The 25,583-nt window shown below is 40.1% G+C and overlaps 1 protein-coding gene across 2 annotated transcripts in view; it reads left to right on the plus strand.

Annotated features, from left to right (window-relative positions):
• The window catches only part of pde4d (phosphodiesterase 4D, cAMP-specific), a 136,694-nt gene that overhangs the window by 41,115 nt on the left and 69,996 nt on the right, over window positions 1–25,583 (plus strand). The window contains exon 1 of one of the 2 annotated variants that reach the window (XM_056376024.1): window positions 923–1,585. The exons of the other annotated variant lie outside the window; for it this stretch is intronic. Within the exon in view, the coding sequence (XP_056231999.1) occupies window positions 1,323–1,585 (263 nt within the window). The 5' untranslated portion in view covers window positions 923–1,322. Of the gene's footprint in view, window positions 1–922; window positions 1,586–25,583 lie in introns of those variants that run through there. 2 annotated transcript variants of the gene reach the window in all.

Here is a 25,583-nt window from a genome sequence, read left to right on the forward strand (position 1 = left end):
GCTGAGGATGAAAGAGGCTAGGGGGTAGCATATTAGATTCAGCAGACAATGTTTACATATTTACCAGCATGTATACCCTCATTTGGAAAACTAATACAGTGAAAGAGAGTGGCAGAAGCTGAAGGCAAGAAGGCATTGCTTGCATGGAACTGTTAGTAAAATACAAATGCAAATTTGTACACATCCACACTATTGGTAAACACATGGCATAATTTGCTGTTTCTAGGGATGTCCTCTCTGAGTCTAGATTGAGGGTTACTCAATAACTAATGGGTGCTTTTAGTGCGGTCTGCTGCATTGACAAATGCACTCACAGATGCATGTGATCGACTCTCAAGCGCATGCATGCATGCAACATTTTTGCAGTGTTACTCACGCTTACCATATCTCTGTCTTTATAGCTCCCTGTTTTTCACTTCTCTGTTGTGTGTGTACACACACACACACGCACACACACGCTAACACTCTCTCTCTCTCACACACATGCTCACGCTCTGCTCAGCTCCAAAGGATCAGTAGCTTATAAACTGGCTGCAGTCAGCAGTCAGTCTCTCTGTGTAGGGAGAGGAAGGCAGGATAAATTGCTTCGGCTGGATGGAACAGACCTCAGCCAAGGCTAACTGGATTGAGTCATACTGGGCTGGGGCTTTTTACTGGTGAACCACCACGCATTCCCTGTTGGCTTTACCTGACAGAACTGGGTTGTTCAGGGCTGAAATAGACTGAATTAGTTCAGCTAAACTGGTGTTAGGCTTGATTTCACTGGGCTGTGTTGAGTTCGCCTGCAGGCCTCGTGGAGAAAAGGCTGGAAGAGACGGAATTCCCTGTTTTTTTTTTTTTTTTTTGCCTTTTCCTTTTTTTTTGCACTTGCATCCCGCCCTCCCTCTATCCTTCCTCCATCCTCCCCTCATCTTCTCTCTTGCATTTTCACAGCAGACATCCAGTGTTGCAGAGCAGACAAAGGCAGCAGCCCTCAGTGCTTCTGTTCATCTACTGGCTCCTTGAAAGACGGTAGGGAAGAAAGAGAGCAGGGATTTTTCTTCTCTTTTATATCCTCTGCTTTTGCACAGAGGCAGCTCCTGGTGTGAGGAATTACCAGCAGAGCTTTTTTTCAGTTTTTCCAGAGGATTTTTGGATGTCTTTTTTTTTCTTCTTTTTTTACAGATTACAAAATTTTGAGGAAATCCTTTGACTCTTACAGAGAAGAAGCGTTCATTTAGTGTGTGTATTGCTTTATCTCTGATATATCTTGGCTACCTTTACCGTTCAATCATTTGGCTGGTGCTCGTGCTGCTGCTGGTGGTGGTGAAGCCGGGGCAGGCATGGCCCAGCAGGCAGGCATGGGGGTGACCCACCAGGACACCCTGGCAGTGCCCCCCATGCCCAAACACTCCGGCCTTAATGAAGACCTGGTGAAGATCCTGCGGGAGAACCTGCTGCAGCCAGAGAGGCCACGAGGACACCGGCGGTCACCCTCCTCCATCTCCCCCCGCCTTTCTCCCCGCAACTCACCGCGTCTGCTTCGCCGCATGCTGCTCAACAACAACATCCACAAACAGAGGCGCTTCACTGTCGCACACACATGGTGAGAGTTAGATGGGCACATAGTGACTACAAGATTGGTAGCTATTGTCACTGCTGTGTGTTGGTGCATGGGGAGCTGCATAGGCTCATAAAGTGCGTATGTGTGTTTGTCTTTTGTCAGACAACATGTGGTGTAAACCGCACCCATGGCAAACTTTCAAGGTCGGGGCTGTGTTTGTTGAAAGCTGTGTGCGAGAGAGGTGGCAGTGTGATAAGCCATTTGAGTAATTAAACTTTGTTTGCGGTTTAACTTGAACGCTTTCCCCTCACGGAGAAACGGCAGGAGTGTGCATGAGCAAATCTTAGTCATGTCAAATCTCCTAGGAAACCCTCTTCTCACCTTAAATAATGAGTTTCTCCCATGCTCTTCCTCTCTGTCCGGCTTAATCTCTGATTCTATCTCTCTCCCCGTCTCCCCCCTGTGTGTCTCTGTTACCCATTCTTACTCATTTTATCCCCCTATTTTTCTCCGTGCCCCCCCCTTCCTGTGCTGCCTCTGCTTTTACCTCTGTGTGATACACAAGAGGTAGTGCAGCATCTGAAGGGATATACCCCAAATCTGCCTGTCTTGTTAGGTAGCTAGAGTAGGGAGCCATCCATCACTACATGTCTTCCCTCTTGCTGTGGTTTTCTCTCCACACCTGCCTGCCTGCAGTTTTTGACTATTAATTAGTCTTCTATTCCTGGCTGTCTATCAGCCTCAGTTGCACTCGCACTCGCCCACGCCTCATCCCCTCCCTTCTTCTCATATCTATTCCCTTCTCTCTCTCACCCTCCTACCCACTCTGATTTTTTTCTCCACTTTAACCAATTTAGTTTCCCCCCTTCCCTCCTCCCTCATCGCCCAGTGTTCTCATCTCCTTCTCCATTTTTTACGACTCATCTCCCTTTCTCTTCCCCCTCCATTTTTAACCCTGCCTCTCTTTCTCTCTCTCTCTTTCTCTGTATGTTTTGTGTCCCACCTCCTCTACTTTCAATGTTTCTGATTACACACCCATCATGATATACTTCATATACTATTCACATATTCTCACATATAAATTCACATATTATAAATTCTTTATTGTGCTACTTCCCAGGTCCCATTCATTTCACTTTTTGCGTCTACCTTGAGGTTGTGTATCATTTTTTGATCGCAGTTACTTCCAGCTTCGTTTCATATGCTTCTCTTCTGTCTTGCTTTCTCCACGTTTAATGCCTCCATTTTCCTTTTTTCTTTCATCCATCATTCCTCCACTCTCTTCTTTCCCTTAGCTTCTTATAACTGATGGCACTAATAGCACAGGGGGATATAGTGTCGCATGGCACCTATAGCTTTTTGCTATTTTAAAGGCACACTGCTTTCCATGTGTCTGTATAATTTAAATATTGTGTATGTGTGTGTGTGTGTATGTGCAAATGTGATGGTTTGTACATGGCTGTTAATTCAGATTATGGAATTTAACACATCACCACCATCATTCTCCCATGTGCTGCTTTAAGCAGAAAGCTATTCCTCGCTGTTCCATATTAAGAAGCTGTAACACTCTCGTTCTTCTCTTCTGATGCCCAGCTTTGTCATCAGCATGACAGTGGGGCAAGTGAGTCTGATTTCCACAAAAGTCACCTTTGTTAAATATCTGTAAGTGATGAAAACTTCAAGTGGCACGGGTGGCATAACAATGCATTCATTATAGATGGATAAGAGAAGAGCCACGGTGTAGCATTATGTCAATATCTGCATGGAGAGGCCACTCTTATTATGGGTGGGAATCAATTTTCAATTGTCTCCAACCGCTGATTTAGATTACTGTTAAATCAAAGTCTCTACTGTCAATGTGCTTTTTTAGCATGGTGTAATATCAATAATGTCTCAATAAATTCTGAGCACATCATACAAGTATGTATGAATTGCTTTCTCTATCATTTAAAAGCTTCCTGCACACCATTGCTTCATATAGTATACATTTAATAAAATACTCTCTGTGAAGAATTTTGAGGAATATTCAGTGTTTTTGTTGTGATTGAAAAATCTAATTTAAAAAAGACCAAACTAACAGTGAATTTATTCTGCTAATGAGTATTATCTGTGCAGCCAAACTTTGATAGAGGGTTATGTCCCTGGGCCATAGAATACTGCTCCCATTCAATAAATATTAAAAACACATAAAAATAGCCATACTGAAATTGCGTCCTGAAGCATGTTCAGTGATGCAGAACCAAACTTCAGAGAGTAAAAAAGCAGTCTCCAAATCCTTTCAGAATAATCTGCAACAGCTGAGTTCTTAAAATGTGTTTTTGTTAGTTTTGTGGCAAAAATGGAGTTTGTGGCACAGAGCTATAGACTATCAGGTTGCAGCTTCATAAACCATACTTGGTATTTGGTTAGTAGGAGCATTTCATTGTTGGTTTTGGTCTTGTCAAGGGATTTCTTGGTACAAATAGTAAGATAAAAGAGAGCCACCATCAGACTTAAAACACATCTGTACATGAGATAGAAGAAAATGTGCTTGCTTCCATGCGTCTATGTGAAGATGGATGTAAACTGTGTATTTTCTAAGACACTGATCTTTACATCACAACTGTTGGGGTGACAGGAGAGCAAGTGTGGGAAAAGACAGTGATAAGAAAGAACAATGACCACTTAATCACTGTGTAACTTGTTGGTCCTGTACCTGCGTTGTGTCTTGACATTTGAAAAAAACAACTGGCAGACAGATTATCAGACAGAGATAAAGGGAGTGTGGGAGGTTAGGAGAAAAATAGCTGCATTTGTGTGCACATGTGTGAGCAAGAGAATGGAGAGAGAGACAATTATTTTGTAAGAGAGAGAAACCATCAAATGGCTGTAAGCAGTCGGGAGGTTGACAACTGCAGTGTAATTTACTCCAATCACCTCCTCATTGTTTTACAGCTGCAGGGAATCACAGGGCCTCTGCGCTGTAAATCTGGTGACATACGCAGCCCTCAGTGGCTCCACTCCACACTTCATTAACAAGACAATCCTTCTCCATGGACCGATTGGCCTGATCTACTGCTTTGCTGTTCTTATGGGCACAACACCGAGAAAACCATAGGCAAATTGTTTTACAATCACTTTGAGAATACGTTGGAGAATGCATCCCAAATGCTGATTGGCTTCTCTGCTCTGAATGAATTTGATTGGCTGTAATTGTTTGCAAAGACATAAAGAAGGTATTTTTGTGGATTTAATGAGAAGTAATGAGTTGATCCAGCGCAAAAGGATTTGGTCTTATTATATGGCAGAATTTTGTCCCTAAACAGTCCCCATTGTTGACAAAATGTGATGATGGTATAATGGAATTTTGAAAACTATAAATATATGAGCAGGACTTTATTTGGGTGAGAGGTTTTTAAGGAGAGTGTGGAAGGTTTTATTCAATTGTTGCCAGTATTATTACAACATAAGCTCCAGCACTACCTCCAACAGCAGCAAAAGTATTAGTGTGGCTTTCTTTATGGAATTAAAGGGAGTATCTGCAAAACTGGGTGTTTTGACAACAGACGTAAGACTCAGCATTACATTGTGCTTTGCCATGAAGGGATGTATTTAGGATTGGATGTGTTTTTAACAATAGCTGAGGCACATTGTGGCATAGTTGGAAAGATGCAGAGTGGTTGGGAGTGATATTTACAAATCAACCTTTTTATTTGTATGTACAGTATTGGCAGCCATCTTTCAGTGATACAGAGAGAATCGTCACTACTGCTTCATCGTTGTGTGAGACGGAACGTTCTGAACAAACCAGCCATTTTTAAACAGCCAAGCAACTATATACCTCTCGCTATATCCTGCTACATTTGTTAGTTATTGTACCATTCCTTCAATTGAGGAGGTGCAGATGTTTCTCTGTTTGGTGTCCCTTCGAATTCCTCCATTGTTGTGTGTGTCGTGTTGAGGCAGACATCACAATAGCTTCATCCCGCATTGAGGGGGTACTATATGCAGTGGAAAAAAGAAGTACCTGGTATCAAAAGCGAGTAGAGTCGAGTAGAGTGGAGTGGAGTTGAGTTGGTACCATGCGGTAAAAAAGTGCTAATTGATTGCTCTCAGCTCTTCAAAGGCACAGTACATATAAAGTAGTACTGGATGGTGCACTCTCACCTTCAAGTGACAGACAGACCAACACTCACGACTCGTTTTTTTTGTAGTCTCTTCATGAGAATATCCTGTTTTCAACTTTCCTCCTCGCTGACCCTGAGGTATTTTTAATGCTGTTGCACAACAGCGCCTGATGCTGCATTGCAACAGTGCAAGTGTCTATTTATGTAACAGGAGAGGGGGATTTGAGCAAGGGGAGAACAGGTGGCTCCGACTGGTGATGCTGATGTCAGTGCTTCTCCTCGGGCTGAGTGGTCTGACTGGGGAGTCGAGTGGGGATGGCTGGAGGGTTATGGACAGATGAGTGAGTGATTGATTGATTGATTGATTGGATAACAGGATGAATGATTGATTGATGGGTGGATGAATGCAGGAAGGGTGTGATGGAGGGAAGGAGGCAGGGCAGAAGAGAGGGAGAGTGTGGGAGTAGAGGACCTCCAGATAAACGCAGTGGTGCTAATCTGGGCAGAGCATGACTCTCTCTTCTTCTCACTTGGTTATATCATCTCTCTCCGTATGTCTTTCCCGCTTTCTCATTTTTCTATGCCATTTATTTTTTCTCAAACTCATGTTTGGACATGGTTGCAGTCTCTGAAAAAAATACTTTTTTTTTTAAAGAATTAGTTTGACATTGACCCCAGGACATCACTGTTTCTGGCCAAGAAATATCCCTGCACAGAACCACTCATAAAACCAGCGACGGCCCGTGGCATAGGCAGTATACGCGAATACTAGGGGCGCTGTCCTACATAGGGGGCGCCGCAAATGGGGGAAGAAATAAAATCAAAATGTTTAACTTTTACTATTTACATATACTATTACAACTACTATTTTGAAATATTACATAAGCCCACACAACAACATAAATACATACCAAAGCCTATGAAATAATGGAGAGGCCTTTTTTTCTGGGTTCCTGCCGCCCCCCGGCCCCCCTCCCTGGCTTGTTACACTTTACCTGCTCTCTGGGGAGGATGGGCAAGTTATATGACGTGACCCCAAAAAAGATGCTGTATCTTTCATCATGTCGAAACGACCAAAGCTCTCTGGCGCCCAGGGTAGAAAAAGAAGAAAGGGAGAGGAGGAAAAACGGGGAAAAGACAGAGGTACAGTAACGTGATGAAATTAATAGTCTGTGGCATTGGTAGTTACTGTTGTTGGACGTTAGTAATGTGGTTTGCTAATCAATAAATAGAGTTAACGTCAGTTAACGTTACTTCCACCTTAAATTCATCAGGAAAATTTAGAAATATAAACGTTATGCCAACGTTTGCCCTGCTTTTAATAGTCACACAGAGTTACTAAACTGAAATGAAAATGTTCTTTTATGCTGTGTGCCATCTTCATTTACTCCTAGCCAGTAACACTTTTATTTTCGCCTAACAAAAATGACACTTTCAGAGTGAATATCCCTTTGTAATTATGCAGGGCCAGCCCAAAACCTCTATAAACCATACTACAACATCTGAACATTACATGTCTCAAAATTGATATTGATATAGTGAAGCAGAGCAAAACTAGAGATGGTTTAGTAAAAGCATTTCTAGGTGAAATCTCCAAATTTTCCACCCCAACCCTAAATAAAAAGTTCTAAAAACACACATAATAATAAAATTCAAACATATCTGATATATAAAATACATATAGACACACTGTGAATACAGCTGTTTCACTGAGTTTACTAAATCTGTGTCAGTACTAGATTCACCTACCAAATGGAGTCAAAAACCATGTAATCACCTAATAACTTGGGTAGGGACACTATGCAGACCTTCCCCCTTGGCAGACATGAACACAGACAGCTGGATCGACTCAATGTGAAAGCGAGACACTAGCGGATCAGACAAAAGCTGCCCATGTGTGCTGTAGAACACATTATGCAGCCACATTATGCATATTGCACTTGCAGTTCACATTTTTGGTTTGTGCAATAATTCTTCATTGGTTTCTTTAATATCTTATTTTGTGCAAAGCCTTATTTATATTGTATTTATAATTTATATTATGTCACTTGTTTCTAACATGGTTTTTATTTTGTGGCTTATTTTGTATTTAAAAGAAAACAAAATCTCGAAGACAAAGCTATGCAGTTTCTGTGTGAGTGTATGAACATTGGTAGTGAAATTGACTGCGATGCAAGGGGGGCGCCAGCTAAAATCTTGCCCAGGGCACCAAATTGGTAAGGGCCGGCACTGCATGAAACCACAAACTTTGTTTGTATGGATTAAACAAACAAGATACTGTATAATGTATTAGTCAGGAGCATTTTTAAACAAATTAATTTGGAACAAATAAATTAGCAATTAATTGAGTGAATAAACTATAGTTTGGTCGATAATGAAAGTAATTGTTAGATGCAACTTCAGACAATAGTATGTTTGAGTGTGAAGGTGAAAAACTGCTGATTTCTCTTACATTAGTTCCAAAACATTTGGCATACAAGAGAAGTGTAAATGTGTTGAGGATAAATTAATAAGCAACACAGTTCTGTAACAAAATGCCCGATCAGCAATGCCCTGATAATCCCAGCTGCCCCAGTGGCTCAAATATAAGATGTTCTTTCCTTGGAGCTTTTCTGTTGATAAAAATTAAACATGAGGTGATTTGTCCATCAATGTGTTTACTCCTTACAGTTGAGCTGTGAGAGAGTCAACAGTGAGTTTTCAGCCATTGCTAAGTGGTTATTCTAAGTGAAATAGCTCTAAAGCTTCCTCTGGTTGTGGCTCTCGATTACATTTCCATTAATAGTCAGCGCCATTTTGCCTGTTGTTCTTTTGTATATCCAGCCTTTCAGTCCATGGTCCATACCTTCCTAAGATTTTTTTGTTTTCAGGGTGGACTTTTGTTTTAGTAATTACCCTCCATTCCTTTGAGGTGGCTTTGGATTGCAGCCGTCATCCCGCTGTGCAGCAAAGAGTATTCTCCAGGTTTTATCAGCCCAAACATGGCTCTCCACCCGGGAGAATGGAGTGCCTGTGATTTGCATACATATGAGCATTTGAGCAGTGCTGCTGCTGCCACTGTGCTAATAGGGCTGGCTGCATGACACATTAGCACAGTAAAGGCTTTTCATTTGCAAAGACAGACAGATTTAGACTAACCAATCACATGCACATGATTTTGCATTCATGCACGCAATTGTACTCTAACAGATGAATATACACTCATTCTGTGTAATTCTCTCACTATAAGAGATAAGACAGGACCCTGGTCATATGACTCAGCTTTGACTTTGTATTCTGAGCTAGTGGCCGAGTCAGTGTTGGCTGAGATGAATAAGAAAACTAAGATTATATAACTGTGTGACTGAGAGAGACTGCGAAAGAGAGAAGGATGAGTGTGGTAGAGAGAGATGAAGACAGAGTTTTATATCTTATGTTATGTTTAAATGTTTTATAGGCTGGAAGTGTATTTCATATCCAACCAACTATAATATTTCACTTATAAAAGAGAAGACCCTCCTGGACTTTCTGCTTTACTGCCAACTATTATAAATAGAACTCCTGATGCTCCACACGGTGTTGTATGTTGTATTTAAGTGCAGTGGCCACTGACTGACCTCAAATGACTGCAGAATAGTTATACATTGTCAGGAAAAACCTCTTACTTCAAAGAAACCTTTTACTGCTGCAAACCAACAAAGGTTATTTGAAAACTCAGTTGTATTAAGAACCCTTTCATTGTAATTATTCACTAATAATACACTAGTAATAATTCACTAGATTTAGGAAGAGGGTCTCTTTTTTGAAATTTTGAAAGGTCAGAATTTGCTATCATCTGTACATGTATGAATGTAAAAGTATATTCTGTAGTTTTATTCCTGAAATGACTGAAATATAGAGTGATGAAACCAAAAAAAAAAAGAAAAAGAAGCAAATACATTTGTGTAATGTTTTAGCTTTAATTTGCTAACTCTGTTTTTTTACAGTACATCAATTCACATTCAGTAACAAGTGTTTAAGTCACACTGTTACTTAACACTATTAGATAATGTGTTCAGACAAATTCAAATCCTGATCTTAAATGTTTGAGTCTGACGGCTTAGGCCAATTAAACAGTCTTCACACTACTGTAACACTACTCAGTGTCACAAGTCAGACATGTTGAGCTATCTGATTCCGGGTCAGGATATGATACAGGTTAAACTGAAGATAAATTTAGGTAGACTCTGGGGACTCTTAACTCTTGTCTTAACACATTTTGGTTTTATCATCATTAAATGTGCATGAGCGAGAGGCTGTGATAGAGCAGTAGGTTACTGATTGAAATCTGATATAAATCTGATATATATTAAAGTGGCAATGGCAATCATAATCTAAAGTAAGGGGCTACATGTATGTTGAATCTGTGTTTGTGCTGGTAACTGTATTCTCTGACTCAAGGAACAAGTTGAGCTCCTAAATGACCTGATTTTACTTCATATACGGACATATAATATTTTCACTGTGATTGCTGAATGTGCTGTCAGACAGAGGGAGAAATAGTCACAAACCCACCACTTGCACTCTATAATTTGGAAAAGTGTTGTAAGTGGATGGTTCCAAATTTGTGCATCATAGTCTGTCCAAGCTCCTGTGAATCTCTATGGCCTTTAAACTCACTCTCCTTCCTCCGCTCTTCATTTTCTTCACATCGTGATCATCAAACCCAGTGCAATGCCAGAAGGAGTCAGCCTCACTTCCATTACATGTCAACTTTTATAAGCTTTTTGAAAAATGGGGACACTTAACATCGCCTCCAGTTCTGCTTCCTGAGATTTTCCTTTACCTGTTTAAAGTTATGGTACCACTAAATACGATTGTTATTTGTTGATTCTTGTGACATTCAGCTCAGCTCAGTTTGGTTCAGCAGGTCTTCAGTGAACTAAAATAGAGGATTAGGTGCATATTGATGATCATTTGCAGGTCCAGACACATTGAGGTGTGTTAGCAGTGGTTATTGCACTACCAGATTTAATTAAATGATGACCAGAATGAACCAGAGTTGAAGAGGCCACAGCTGCAGGGCTTTATCAAAAGCCTTTTGATATGGTGATATGTTTTTGATTCAACAAAATGAGTGAAAGATTCTGCCAGTGCTTGCTTCAACATTTCAGCCATTCATGTTCTTTTGTTTTCACTTTGCTTGTTTAATTCTCATTTTATATATATTCTATGTATATAATTATTATTATTTATATTTATTTATTCATCTTTAATACTATTGTTTTTGTATCCGTTCATTATTATTTGTCCTCTGTTGCAGCTTAATTTGCAGTGAGCTTGAATGAGCTAAAAACATAAAACTTGGCCCAATAACTGGAAATGATGTGCAGGTTCTTCCGAGGAAGCATGAGACCAATTGGCCAGATGGTGGCGCTGTAATTAAAGCCCAAAAGTGCAGTTTTGAAAGGCTACACTGTTAAACCAGATAATATGTTATATACTACATTGACACATTTTTTTCTGCATACATTATGATGAAATAAGTGTTTAGCTGCAATTACTTTGCCTCAGCTTTGTCGAGCCTGAAACCTGCTCGCTGCTGCTCACGGCTCTAATTTTGGGCGATTGAGCTGTTACCTTCTGTTTACCCCAAAAAGGCTTAAATCCTCAAATTGCCACTTGCAGCTGTATTTGATTTTTTAAGCATATTTTTTTTATTCAGTGAGAAAAAAGGCGGTGTGATGTCACCAGAAGTAAGTCATTTCCCTGTGTACACAAGATTTCAGAGATCTATCTAATTGGTGGACTGCTCCTTCTCTGCCTCCATCCTTCTTTTTTTCCCCACTTTTACACTCTCATCTTTAATTCTCTTGCTCACACCTTCATTATCTTTAGCTGTGTTGTGTTTCTGCTGATTTCACCACCACAACTTTAACTTGATTGCTAAGGGGCAATTCAGTTACTGATTAGGGGGCTGTCCAAAAAAATGCACCAGAGCTTCAGCAAAATAACCTGAGGATGGTGAGAGTTGAGATGACGAGTGCCAATGTGAGTGTCTTTGTAATGGACTGCAGATGGCCATGTACTCTTTTGTGCATATCTGACACGGCCACTGTGGAGGTTAAGAGGTACTATTTTCCATCTTTTCAAAGCTCCATTCTATGCATTGGTGAAGATGGTTCTCCCAGTCTGAGATTAAAAAAAAAAAAAAAAAACTCACACTACTTTAAATGATAATTGGATATGGCCTAAAGCTTTCATTTTCATCTTCTCTGAGAGAACCTTGTATACAGTATGGTGTACAGAGATAGAGTATTTGTAAAGTCCATCTGTTTTAAAGAAGTAAATACACAGCTGTTGCATTTAAGTCTATTATATTTGGTTTATTATCAGCTGTTATTAGATTGATAGATACTTAAATTATCCCCTTGAGGAAATTCATGTGTCCATTAGCTCAATTTTGGTAGTAAAAACAATTGATAATAGATAAACAATAATAATTAGGTTAGTGCACATCCTTTGGCTGAGGTGTTGTATAGCCTGATGGCAGTGGGAACAAAGGATCTTCTGAACCTCTCTATCCTGCAGTAGAGTGGGATGAGACGTTTGCTGTAGCTGTAGCTGCTTCTCTGTCCTGCCAGAATGTTGTGGAGAGGTGCTGCTCATCACTGTCCCTGAGACACAGTTACCCAGCCTGACGTGCTGTGATCGTCTTCTCAGGTAATCAACAATCCAGGACGTGAAGCAGGGATCCGCCCCCATCCCTTCCAGCTTGTCTTTAAGGATGGGGGGTTGGATGGTGTTAAATGTACTTGAGAATTCAAAGAACATAATCCTCATGTAACTACCTGGCTCATTCAGGTAAGAATGGGAATGTCAAGGACGACATCATCCACTCCAATATGTTCTTTGTAGGCGAACTGTATGGGGTCTAGTGCAAGTTCAACCTTTGGCCTCGGAAGGTGAAGAAGCAGCCGCTCCAGGGTCTTCATGATGTGAGGGCCATCGGTCTGTAGTCATTTATCTCAGCTGGTCGCCCTACTTTAGGTACCGGAACAAGACATGATGTTTTCCACAGGACATGGACCCTCCCTCTTTGTAGACTTAAGTTGAAGATCCTTAAGTTTGTATTATTTCCATAAAACATTTACACAGTGGTTTCAATGACAAACTATGTAATATTAATGCACAAGTAAGCTGTACACAATGAAATGCTCTTATTTTGAAATTCTACTCAACATCTCCAAATTAAAAATTATAAAAACAAAACAGTCATACTGTATATGAGAATTAGATTTTTAGGTTTGATCTTATTTTGTAAAGATGACTACAGAACCATGGAGGAGACAGACTTGTCTGTATCACAAAGATGAGAAATGTGTTTGAGAGATATGTTAAGGTATGTACAGTAGATTTCTGGATAAGAAACGATGCCCGGAAGAAACTTCTCTTTCTTTAATTTAAAAAAAACAACATAAAAAAAAAACTCTGTCCTTGCCAAGAAAGCCTTTTACCTTTTCTATACATCCTTCTCTGCTCTGCTCTTTCATCTTTTGTTTTCCTCTGGCTAATACTCACACAATAGATATTCATTCTGCATCTTATATCAGGTTCTCCATGCGTGGTCTGATATTGAAGAGTAGTATACAATAGCATTGTACATTGTGTGGCCCCTCTGAGGTCAGGTCATCTTCCATCATCTAAAATGCCCCCTTTCATCCCTTTGAATTCAGTCCAGTTCACCTCACTATTCTTGTCTCAAACTAAATATGTAATGACATGGCAAGCTGCATCTTGTCATCCATGCAGCAATTGAAAAGATGGCGTGGGACAGGAAGAGGGAGAAGAAGGACTAATGAATTGTAGATTGCTGTGACTCCTAGCGGTCAGATGGGGTTGGTAGCCTGGAGACCTGGCAGCTTTTTATTGTTTAAGAAATGTTGAATTATATTTCAACTTTTGAAGAGATGCAGCATCGATCACCTGTCAAACTGCAACAGGCAACCAGTGGGTGACAGGGAGAACTCAGGTTCACTTCCACCTACTTTTTTAGGGTGGTAGGTAGCAGTTCATCTCATCCGCTTTAGTGACCCACCCAGCTTCTTCAATCCACCTTGTGTTGTCTGTCTGAATGGTCTCTCTGTACAGAGAGACAGTGTCCACCACTAGCAGTTCTAATGGGTTGCATGTCCAATTAAGATGCAGCTGCATCCTGTGTTGTGAGAGCTATCCTGTTATTGATGTCATCCCTTGATCATTTTTCACAGCTGCTTCCAATATCCTGCTCTTTATGAGGGTGTGTTTTCATCTTTTGTGTGCTTGCATTTGTGTGCGTATGTGTTTGCAAATATAGACTGTGCAAATACATCTGGCGGATTCATTGGTGCCTTTGTGTGTGTGGATTATATATATATATATATATATATATAAACATATATACACACACACACACACAAATCTGTATGCACATTCACGTGCGTGTGTATGTCTGTGGGTGATTCTTCACAAGTGTGTGTTTTCTTGTTTGTGTCAGTACCTATCCTGATTACCAGTCTTCTTCTGGCTGTCTGACCACTGGGGCTGTCTCCTTTGATTGCATTGATTCAGTGCCACTGCATGCAATAATGAAACACGAAAAATGAACAGCGTGCTCTGAGTATGAGGTAATTGGTCTGCACCTAGTTTCTCATGGTTCTCAGGAGGCTGAGGCTGAGGAAGACGGAGGCAGGAGGTGGGGGGGTGAAACTTCACATGTGCACAAATTTATGTGTGTGTAAGTGCACGAACATGCATATGTTAGAATCTGTGTCTTGTGTTTTGTGGATGATGGACTTCTCAGCATTCAAAGCTTCAGTGTGATGTTAGTGGCAAAATATTCTCAGCCAATTAAACCTAGAAGTCTGTTCTGATTGCTCATGTTCTTGTTTTGTGTCATAATGTTGCTTGTGCAATGCTCCAACTGCATTTCCCATCTACAGCCATATGTCCAGGCTATGTACACTCATTTGCCAGTATGTTAGATCCACTTAGCTAAAACTAATGCAATCTGGTACATCAGTCCTACAATAACTCCTGCTTTCATGAAGGTTATAATGTTCAGTTTTTGTTGATTCTACTGTATGATCATTGTGGTGGATCTAGTTAGTTGTGAAGTGCTGTTCAACGGTATCACATTATACAGAGGTCTTCCTCTTATTTTTTCCATCAAATTTCAATCAGTGCTTGTTGGCAAAATAACAGAAACACCTCTCATTAACATTATAACCTTCATGAAGGTAGGATTTATTACAGGACCATTGTATTAGACTGCATTAGTTTTAGCTCAGTGCGCCTAATGAACTGGTTACTGAGTGTATATGACACAGTGTACTGCAGCACTGAGATAAACTAATGTTCCACATCACAAAATTTGGTGCAAGCAGGCAAACTGAAACACGCTGTAGGCTGCATATCTTGCTTAATATGAATTGCTTTTTAATATTATGTCTACATGAAATTGAAGTCGTATACATAACTGTTGGGATAAATCAAATGTGTAAACCAAATTGTACTTTTTTGAGCCTACACGTCGCCACATACAGTTTGTATCAGAAAGAAGCTGATGCTTAGCTTTACAGAGCTACCTTGCTGTTTAGCAAGGTTACCTTGCCCATTACCAAGAAAATTAGGTGTGGCAGAGTGCATTTGTTGTCGGAGGAATCCTTAACAACCGTGACCAGCTCTAGAGAGCACTCTGTAGCATTCACACCTTAGTTCTATCCCAATTCCTTACCTTATTTCCAGTATTAGTTGATATGTCAGTTATTTGTTTGATCAACTGATTCATAATTAAATCTATAAAACAACGGTGAACAATCCAAACCCCCGAATGATTCCATTTACAATTATATAAAACAGAGAAAAGCCTATCACTCTAGAAGCTGTAATAGCATATATTCTGCATATGTAACACTGCTATTGATTCGGGCTGTCACATGTTTTACTGTATACTCTCAACATTGGTCAACATTGTGGTCCTAGCATCTGTCCTCAATTTATGAAACACTAGAAGAGACTGTTTTCCTCCTACATCATGCCCCAGAGGAAAGGATAAATGTGTTCATTCGCACAAGCAATAAAAACACACTTAAAATTATTAATATAGGATTGATTCTATTGTGTTATGTGGACTAATAATGTTGTAATTGTCTCTGTAAAATCCTAAGTGCTCAGCAGAGAAACATTTGTCTTAATGAACTGAGGTGCTCTACATAATACATTTTCTTTTGTATTCTGTATTGATACTTTTTTCAATGGCTCTGTCAGCACCTTTGAAAATATCTACTTATGGATTTGTGGTTGTGTTGCGGAATGAGCTATGTGTGCTGTGTCTGGCTGCATTAACAGAGTCTTTGCCAGCTTTCAGGGAGTGTCTGGATATTGACCTGGAGTGGAAGGATTAGTGCAGGTACTTAAAACAGATCACGGCTTCAGACCACCTCTCATGGCTTTAAATGGATCCTCTTGCCCAGAGCAACAGTCAAACCACTAAAGAGTGAAAGGATAGGGTATGGTTTCAGGAGATGAGGATGTGTAAGCCATGCTCCGCCTGGCAGTTCTGACTACACAAGTTGTATAGACATTTCTCCTCCCTGTTTTCCAAAATATGTGTCTTCTGTAAGGCCAACCAATTAAAAGCTCCCATCAAAATCAGTTCCATTTCAGTTCACTCACATTATGCAGTATTGTCTCAGCGGTGTATTATTTTTGACATAATGAGAAGGTTCACATAGTGTTATCCTTCATTGCTTAATAAACTTGGCTTGAATTGTTGCATTTTGACATTTCTTATTACACAGTGAGCTTTTGGAACAAACTGAACACTGTCTGCTCTTCAATCCCAAAGGCTCAGTAGCTTGGCAACATGCACTGCAGTAGTGCCTACACATAGAGTAAACAAGGAAACAGGAAACACACAGGAAATCAGTTACATCACACTTCCCCCACAACACACAATACAAGCACACAGTCACACACATGCATGCACATTGCAGATATATAGCCAACTATACTTTTTTCTTTACAAGTGTCACACACCTGCTTCTCCTCCCTCATAACTTCTCATTTACAGGTTCTTGTAATGTAGTATATGTAAATTGTCTCACTGTTGTTGCTGGCAAAAATGAAGAAAAATAATCTTGCTTTTAGCTTGGTGTCAGTCTGTCCAGTGGGATTTTGAAAGGATTTCATTATTGCAGTAGTGTTTTAATGTGGAAAATGGTAAGGGCAACAACCACTTTTGATAGATAAATGACAAGAGAATTATAGATTATAGTTGTTGAAATGGCCAGTGTAATAACAATGGCCAGTGTTGTTGCTATTCTATAATGTGGTTTTTCTCTGACTCTGAAGCTTTAAATATTGGTCTGTGCCAAAATAAAACAAATCCTGAACAAAAGGGGCTGTCAGCTGAATTTGTAGTTTAGTTGGATTCAGTAGTGCAAGCTGCAGCTGCATCAGTGGAACAGGAAACTGCTCAAAACATCCACGTCTGGCATGAGCATAGGATGGTGTGGTCCTTAATTTTTTTTTTTTGTAACGCTCATATTCATTAATAATGGTATCACCCACCTTTTGCTGCAGATATTGCAGTTTTGTTTTTAACTTCCATCACCTTTATGTTGCCTCTGTGAGCCCTGCAGCTCATTTTGTAGACCCTTAAGAAGAAGGTGACAGAGGCAGCTATATGTCGATAAAGAAAAAGAAAATCAAAAAAACATCCAGATGTCCAGTTGCTCACCTTGCAACTGAAGATTTTAAATAACATCATGCAGCAGGTGGGCACCAAAGAATTTAACCTTAAGTCTGTATTTCAAAAGTAACCTTTCAAATGAGTTCTCTATAAAATAATCCACTTTGTTCACAATGATTAATCCAGCTGTCTTCCCCATCTGAGAGGGAACTAACCTCAGCTAACAAACAGTGAGTGATGACGAGTTCCTGTGCAAATTGTCAGTCAAATTAAGTTGATTCTGTTACCTTCAGACAGAGCCAAGCTATTGGGGAGACAGCTAGCTAAGCTGACTGACTACCGGCTGTATCTTCATATTTATCGTACAGACATCTCCCACTTTTTTTTTTGTTTTATTTTCTCTTAAATACTTTGCCAGGCAATTTTCTCGCCCTCTGACCACTGCCACCAAGAAAAAAATGTATTAAAGATGACAGCTGTCACAATACAGTTAGGTCATTGTTCATACAAGTCGCTGATGGTTACTGATGAAGCTCTATAGTTTTCAGCATCATAATTCTGTGTGTAGACCTGTAAAATTAATTCACATTAATAGTTAAAACCTGTCAAAAGGATAATGTTCTTATAATTTGACTAGTCTTTCCAGTGACATCGTCATGTCAGTGCTATCACAGTTGATTAATTTGACATACTGCTTCGTAAAGAAAAGGTTGCACATCTTTTCAACCCTGAGTGTGGACTGTCCACTATGTTAATATTTCCACAGGTTGAGAGAGAGAGAGAGAGAGAGAGAGAGAGAAACATGAGGAATTTACACATCATGAACTCGGAATGACCTAGTCTGGCAGAAGATCTCCTGCAATTCTAGCAGCCTACTTTCACAGTATTTATGACATTTCATATCAACTATAGGTAGATTTGTATGGTTCTGGTTGAGTGCTTTCCATTGGGGTTCATGGTATTAGAGACACACACACACACACACACACACACACGTACAGATGCAGCAAGCCTCTCAGTGATCAGACCAGTTAATTCTAGGCGGCTGTCAGAGGATCTTGTCACATCTGGATTGCTCATTGATTTCCAAGAAAAGGTGCTTCCATCCACTGGCCTCTTAAAAACATACTCATTGGTTTCCGTGACAACAGGCGGCTAACCTAGATATGAACTCTTCGTGCCAACAGCATTAATGGGAGTGCTGTGTCTCCAGGCATGTTGGAAGGCTTTGTGTTCAGACCCCCTCTGCTTTCTTATCACTTGTGGAGAGATGACCTTTCTGTATCACTGTGCGCCTTCACTCTTCTTGGCATGAGGTTTGATTGCGTGTCTTGTATCTAATCCAGGGTGCTTACATCTCACTTTCACTCAGGCTCTGTATGGACCTTGAGTGCATCTGTGTTCTAAAGGTGTTAGTTATTTTAGGTATTGCTTTCTTTGTTTTCTGGCTTTTGGTAGGATTTCCCAATAACTGGGTTCACCTGTGCTCATATTTCCGTTATTGCACAGCCTGTAATACCAGTGTAGGTTGGCACAGAGCACCAGACAGCTACCGTGCTACACTACAGCCTTCCTGTGTTGTAATATTGATAAGAAGCTAATTTTAGACTCTAATGTACCTTTCTATTTGACTAAGGAAATAATGGCCATCATGCCACAGCTTATTACTTCATTACTTCTAGTGTGTGTTTGATTAAGGCACTGCAATGGCTTGACTTCTCTGTGGTATGAGATGTGTGTTGATGTCTGTGGTTGCGGGCACTTGCATGATGGTGTGTATGTGTACGCACTCGTCTTCATGTTGCAGTGGGGGGTAAAATTGATTTGAGAGCCAGAACTGCTTAATCTTCTTTTAAAATTGGTATTCGACAGAAAGCTTATCTCAAAAGCCAGAGAGGAGGAGGTGGAGGAGGGAGAAAAAAGGAGAGGAGGAAAGGAATGAAAGTGGGATCGGTGTCTTGTGCGTCATTGGCCTGATTCTGCATTGACTTCTTTGTTTAGACTTAACTTGTTTCCGCTGAATGAAGCATGGGACTCGCATTCAGGGAATGGCAGTCTGTTAGTGGAGAAGAGCAAACCAAGTAGACTTCTCCACAGCGTACTCACTGAAAGAAAGCCGATGGTTATTTCCTTCCACTGTTCACAGAGGGATGTACTGTATACTGAGGCAAGATCTTTTAAACAGAAATGATCTGCAGTAAGAAAACACATCTGCCTAAGAAGTAGACATAGTTTTTCTCCAGCGCAGTAAAAGAGGTATATTGCTGCTGTTGAGTGTAAAACAAATCTGTGCTGACTAACGCTTGTGATATGAAACTACCCATAAATGATTTGACTGTGGTTCAGCAAAATCAAACTTCACAGCTGCAGAAATATCTTTGTTTGATCTTGGTCTTCAAGTTGTAGATTAGTCTTATCTTTGACACTCGGCAGTAATCAAACATCATTCAAATATGGCTTTAAGTCAATATAGCACATAAGTGATGCCATACATAACCATTAGGATGAGAGACAGGACTGAGGCATTGGTGGATTGCTGACTTTGGGTTGGGAGTGAGTTGCTGCTCCAAGTGAAAGACTTTAAGTGTCTTGAGTTCTTCACAACTGAGGGTAAGGTGGAGCACAGGGTTGATTGGAGGATTGTTGCAGCATCAGCAGTAACACAGGGCTGGGCTGGGCTGTCATGGTGAACAGGGAGCTGAGCCTGAAGGCAAAACTTTCAATTTACCAGTCGATCGAAGCTCCAACTTCATTTATAGTCATGGTCCTGAGGATTTTGATAGAGATCAAAACAAGGATATCAAAGTTAAAGACAGCTGACATGTGTATGCCTAGCATGGTGGTTGGGGTCATCCTCAGAAACTGGGCCTTCTTGCAAGAAGCCAGTTGAGGTCATTTTTGGGATCTTAAGGATGACTCTTGGTTGCTTATAGAGGTTTTCAGGTATGTCCAACTGAGAGGAGACAGTGGGGCAGACCCAGAACACTCTGGAGGGATTACATACCCCATTTGGTTTGGGAGTGTTTTAGGATTCCACATGATTACTGATAAAATCTGAGTGAGTGTCATTTCCCCTGTAAAAAGTCTTATGCTTGACTCTTGTTCCTTAAACAATTGCAAATGTCTGTGTCTTCTTTCTCTTTCTATCATAGAGCACAGCGGCATTTAATTTTCCTTCACATCACTGTATCCCTCACATCTCTATGAATAGGAGAGACCAGGCAGTTTATGCACAGTATGTCCGATCTTTATTTGAAGGCCTTTCTAATCTGCTGTGCAAATGGTGATATAAGATCTATTAGAGGGCTGTTAGAGCTGTATAGTGCAATAATTTGTCCTTTTTCGGAGTCTTAATGGAGACATAATTTCAGCAATACTGATATTATGCAAAGAGACATAAACTACTCTATCATATGCAAAGACATAAACAAGATAACCATGCCCATTTATCTCTTATAAGGGCTGAGGCAGCAAGTGATGGAAGATTTGCCATAAATCAGATGGTTGATTTTAGCACATATCAGCAAGTTTCACTGGATAGACCGTTTTCTTAAGTTGCTGACCTGTGTGTTATGTTGTGATGCAGCAAGAAAGGTTTTACCTCGAGCCATGTAATGTGATGTTAGAGGTGCAGAAGTTTTGTCATATCCCTGATCCCCCCCCCCCCCCGACTGAAAAATATTCAGCGGTTAGGAAAATTATTCTGTTATAAACTTCAAAACAAAAATCTGTCCAACTCAGTGAACTCTAACTACAGCCCACAAAATGTAATGAATGAAATCTGAAAGTGAAACAGAGTTTAGTTAAAATTTAATATTTCATTTTAATATTTCATGTTTGATTTCATGAGAGATTACTGAGATTAGCATTTTCTAGGGGCCTAATTTATAATGTTAGCATTCACAGACTGACGCCACATGAGGAGAGGAAGCCTACATTATTCAATGAGGTGGAAGAAGCTGTGAAAAGGCTGTGAGAGTAATCTAATGATGATGATGATTATGATGATACATTTATTGTCCTCTAGGAGAAATGAATTGCATGTGATGGGTTGTCAGTAGACACATTACATTAAAAAACAAACAACGTTATAATAACACAGGCATCCAAGTGATTCATAAAGATACTGTAATATAACTGAGTGCTGCTACTGTATATAGAAAGGCGCAGAATATTCCCAGAATGATTTCTATGAGGCTGAGGGATCCTGCAAAGTGCAGCAGCTCATATTTTATGTTTATAGAATGGGCTGGGTCATCACAGTAATGAATCCCCTCCTAATTGCACAAGTCTCAGATATACAAGCAAGCAATAAAACAGCACCCCTACATCTCTCTCAACTTTAAATTGTAACCCTCCCTTGATGTTTATTTCTGTCCATCTAATTAAGCTCACGATTTATGTCATCAGAATATTTAACTGGAATGTGATCTGTGGGGCGAGTTTACTCCTACAGAGTTTCTCCCTCAGCCTGTGTAATGGGTGAATAAAACACAGCTAAATATTTTCTCCTTCCTTCACTGAAAGACAAAAAAAACCATGAGGAAAACGAAGAAACCATGGTGTAAAAATGATTTTATTTGATTAAATATAACTGCCTCCAGTAACAAAATTAGGTTTAATATGTAGGCCCACACTTACTAAGCATTTTATTCGGAACACCTGTACAGCTGCTTATTCATGCAATCATATCTAGCATTTATTCTGAATGGTGTGTAAAATATACAGTGTGCACAGGCACCAAAGTTTGACAGTTTGGACAGAGTTAATCTGGATTTTTACTGAGGCATGCAAATAGTAGGGTCAGAATTAGATGGCAGCAACATAAATCCATGGACCCAACCTGCCTTGTGTCAACAGCCCAGGCTGGTGGTGATGATGTAATGATGTGGGGAATGTTTTCTTGGCACTTTTTGGCCATTATACCAATACCACAGTCAATCTGAATATTGTTGCTGACCATGTGCATCCCTCTATGGCTACAATTTCACAACGTCTAATGGCTACTTCCAGCATGATAATGAATAATGTCTCAAAATAAAAGTCATCTCAAACATGTTTCATAAACGTGAGCTCATAAAAGTGAGCTCAGCGTACTTCAGTGGCCTCCCCAGTCACCAGATCTGAATCCAGTAGGACACCTTTGGGATGTGTTGGAGCAGGAGATTGGCAGAATGAATATGCGGCTGACAAATCTGCTGAAATGATGTGATGCAATCATGAAAATATGGAGCAGAATCTCAAAGGAATGTTTCTAGCATTGTGGAAGAACTGAGGCTGTTTGAGGGAGGCCCTACTCAGTATTAGTATGGTGTTCCCAATGAAGTGCTCAGTGAGTGTTTATTTGTATATGATATGGATGTAATATTAGATGATTACCGAGCCAGTGAGTATATATTTCTCATATAGCTGAAATGATTAGTCCATTAATAAATTATCTGATTGACAAGAAGCTAATTAGCAGGCGACAATTTTTCTCATTTTTGGCTTTATCATGATAGGGACAGTGAGAGAGAGACAAGAACAAGTCGGATTCGAACCCAGGCTACTGTGCCAAGGACTGAGCCTAAATGGTAGATGTATTTTGATAACTGCTTCTTTTTCAAGGAAAAATGCCAAATATTCCATGCTTCCAGCTACTATTATTTATTAGTTATTTGTAATTTATGATAGTTAACGGAATAATTTGCAGGCAACAAGCAATTTGAAGATGTCACCTTGTGTTCTGGAAAATTATAATGGTATATTTTCAATATATTCCGACATTTTATTAACAAAACCATACATCGAAATTGGCAGATTAATTGATAATGCAAATAACTGTCTGTTGTTTCTCTTGTTCAGTATGATTCAATTAATTCCAACACTGGGACAGTCCCTTTAACAACACCAAGACCGGCTGCTTTTCATTTCCCTAAAAACTTGGGTTAGTTGCAGATCAGTAGCACATGACAGACCTTAATTTGATTTGAATGAATATTACAGGAAACAGATCACACATGCACATGATGTCAAGTGGCTGTATAACACTGACCAAACATGCTGAATTTTAAAATTAATCATAATAAAATCTAAACCAGACTACTTTTTGAGGTCCTCATGATTTTGATTAGGCTGTTTTTACTGTTTTAAAACTGGACTTGACAGGTGTATACCTTCAGGTTTTGATATCGGATTACATACTGCAGGAAACATTTGATATTTCAGTTTCCACAGATGGACTGCCTGGTCCATTACTCAGATCATCATCATTTCAGTTGTCCTTTACTTTTTCAAGGTACTGTATTTATTTCACAGTTCTTACCATTCTATCAGACACTTGCAGGCTTGCTCGGCCACTCAGTTATGATGGTGAAGTGGGGATAGTATCATGTGAAAGAGTGACATCAATGCATACCTTTGCCCTTTACTCTTTATAATTGCACATGAGAAAGAATGAGAGCTCGGTGAATACATTTGCAGAGAAAGAGCAGTGATTTGCAGTTAATTGAAGGTAGTTGTTATTATTATTAGTCATGAGCTCCACTTCAGCTGTAAGCCTGTGTGTTGATCATTGAATCATACAAATCTATCTCAATATTTAGCAGCTCCTACCTGAATTAAGTCAAATGTGTGTTTGTTGGTGTTACATGCAGTGCTTACACATAGAAAGTATGTGGTCATATGGGGTGGCAGGCTGTTGTGGACGTAGGCAGACAAAAACATAGTCGTGTGCCTGTATTTGAACATGTGCACACAAGTTTTTCTGTGCAATCATGAGTGCACACGTATGGCTGACAGTAACTGCATTTGTTTCCAAGCATGCAGTTTTTTTTCTGTCTGTGTGCATGTGTCTGTATGGTTTCATTTGCTTGCGTATGTAAAAGCCTGCAGTATGTTAGAAGAGGGTGGAGGCATCCGCAACAACTGCCAATGTGGGAAAGCAGTTATTGGTGGGTTCCCAATTGTAGACAGAGTCATGGGGAATAAGCTGCTATGATTAGGTAGAACTCCGGTCTGGTATCTTTGTTTGTTGTGAAGATTAAGTTCTTAAGCGAGTACTGCTTAGAGGTGAGGCCTCAGACTTGTAGTCCTTCCTTTTCCTGTCTTTTTTTTTTCTTTAAACTATCCTACCCCTCCATTGTGTTTTCCATTTTTCTTCGTCATATTCCTCATAAAAAGGTGTGTGGAAAGACATAAGATCCATACCAGAAAAGTAAGGCAGTGTTTTTTTTAGTGTGGGGTAAAGCGGGATTTGGCTCTAGAACTGTTTGTGTCCCTGCTTTTTTGTGTGGTGGATTCATTGTTGAGTTACCCATAAAACACAAAGTGTGTTACTGGGGAAATGGCGCTTGTGCACACACCCTATTTCCCAGTTGATTTCACTCTCTCATTATGCATCAACTCTCACACAAGCACACATACACACATATGCAGAAAAACACCCACAAGGAAATACAAACATGCAAATCACTTGCACAAATACATCATGAAATGTGCAAACATGCAGATGCAGCACCATGCACATTTCCAGGCACATGTAAAATACACACAGAATGTGTGATGTGCAAAAGGATCTTCACATTCACACACGCTTGTGCACCCTTTCTTATCAAGGGCTAGTGATTTAAAAGCCATCATTATCTTGCTATGGCCATAATGAGAAGCACACACCTGTTTTCCACAGCTGTTCCCTATCACAAGCTGTCGCCCTTCACTCTAGGACCAGACGGTTTGGAGGTGATGAGTATGTGATGCCATAAATCACCAGCTGAGAATCACCATGGAAACAGGCCTTATTGCAATCAGCTAACCAAAGAGAGTTGTCCTTTACCCCTGCACTCAAAAGTCCCCCATCAGAATGGGCTTTAGTCACTATAGCCTTCAGCCTAGCCATTGACATCAAACGCCTGCAGGAGAAGTATAGCATGAGCTCATCATGTGTGCAATCAAAGGCCCCAGTAATGCCCGGCTTCACGAGTCGTGGAGCTTTAACATAGGTCACATATGGGCCAAAGCATGGCTGACATGAGAGAACATAACATTCATAACATTCTCCCTATTCTCTCAATGCAGTCAAGTGTGCATGTGAATTCATAACGCATTCACACAGCTCAGTTTGCAATAAAAGGTTTTGGATTGGCTCTATGTAAGCTCTGTTTCCCATTTTATTTTGCAATTTAAGTAATATACAGGCCCGTCTTGCCACATTAAGAAATGGGCCTGAGAAGCTGTATATCCTTAATGTCTTTAGAGTTTGTGT

Source organism: Seriola aureovittata, chromosome 5 (genome assembly GCF_021018895.1).
Source record: "Seriola aureovittata isolate HTS-2021-v1 ecotype China chromosome 5, ASM2101889v1, whole genome shotgun sequence".
NCBI classification, from domain to species: Eukaryota; Metazoa; Chordata; class Actinopteri; order Carangiformes; family Carangidae; genus Seriola; species Seriola aureovittata.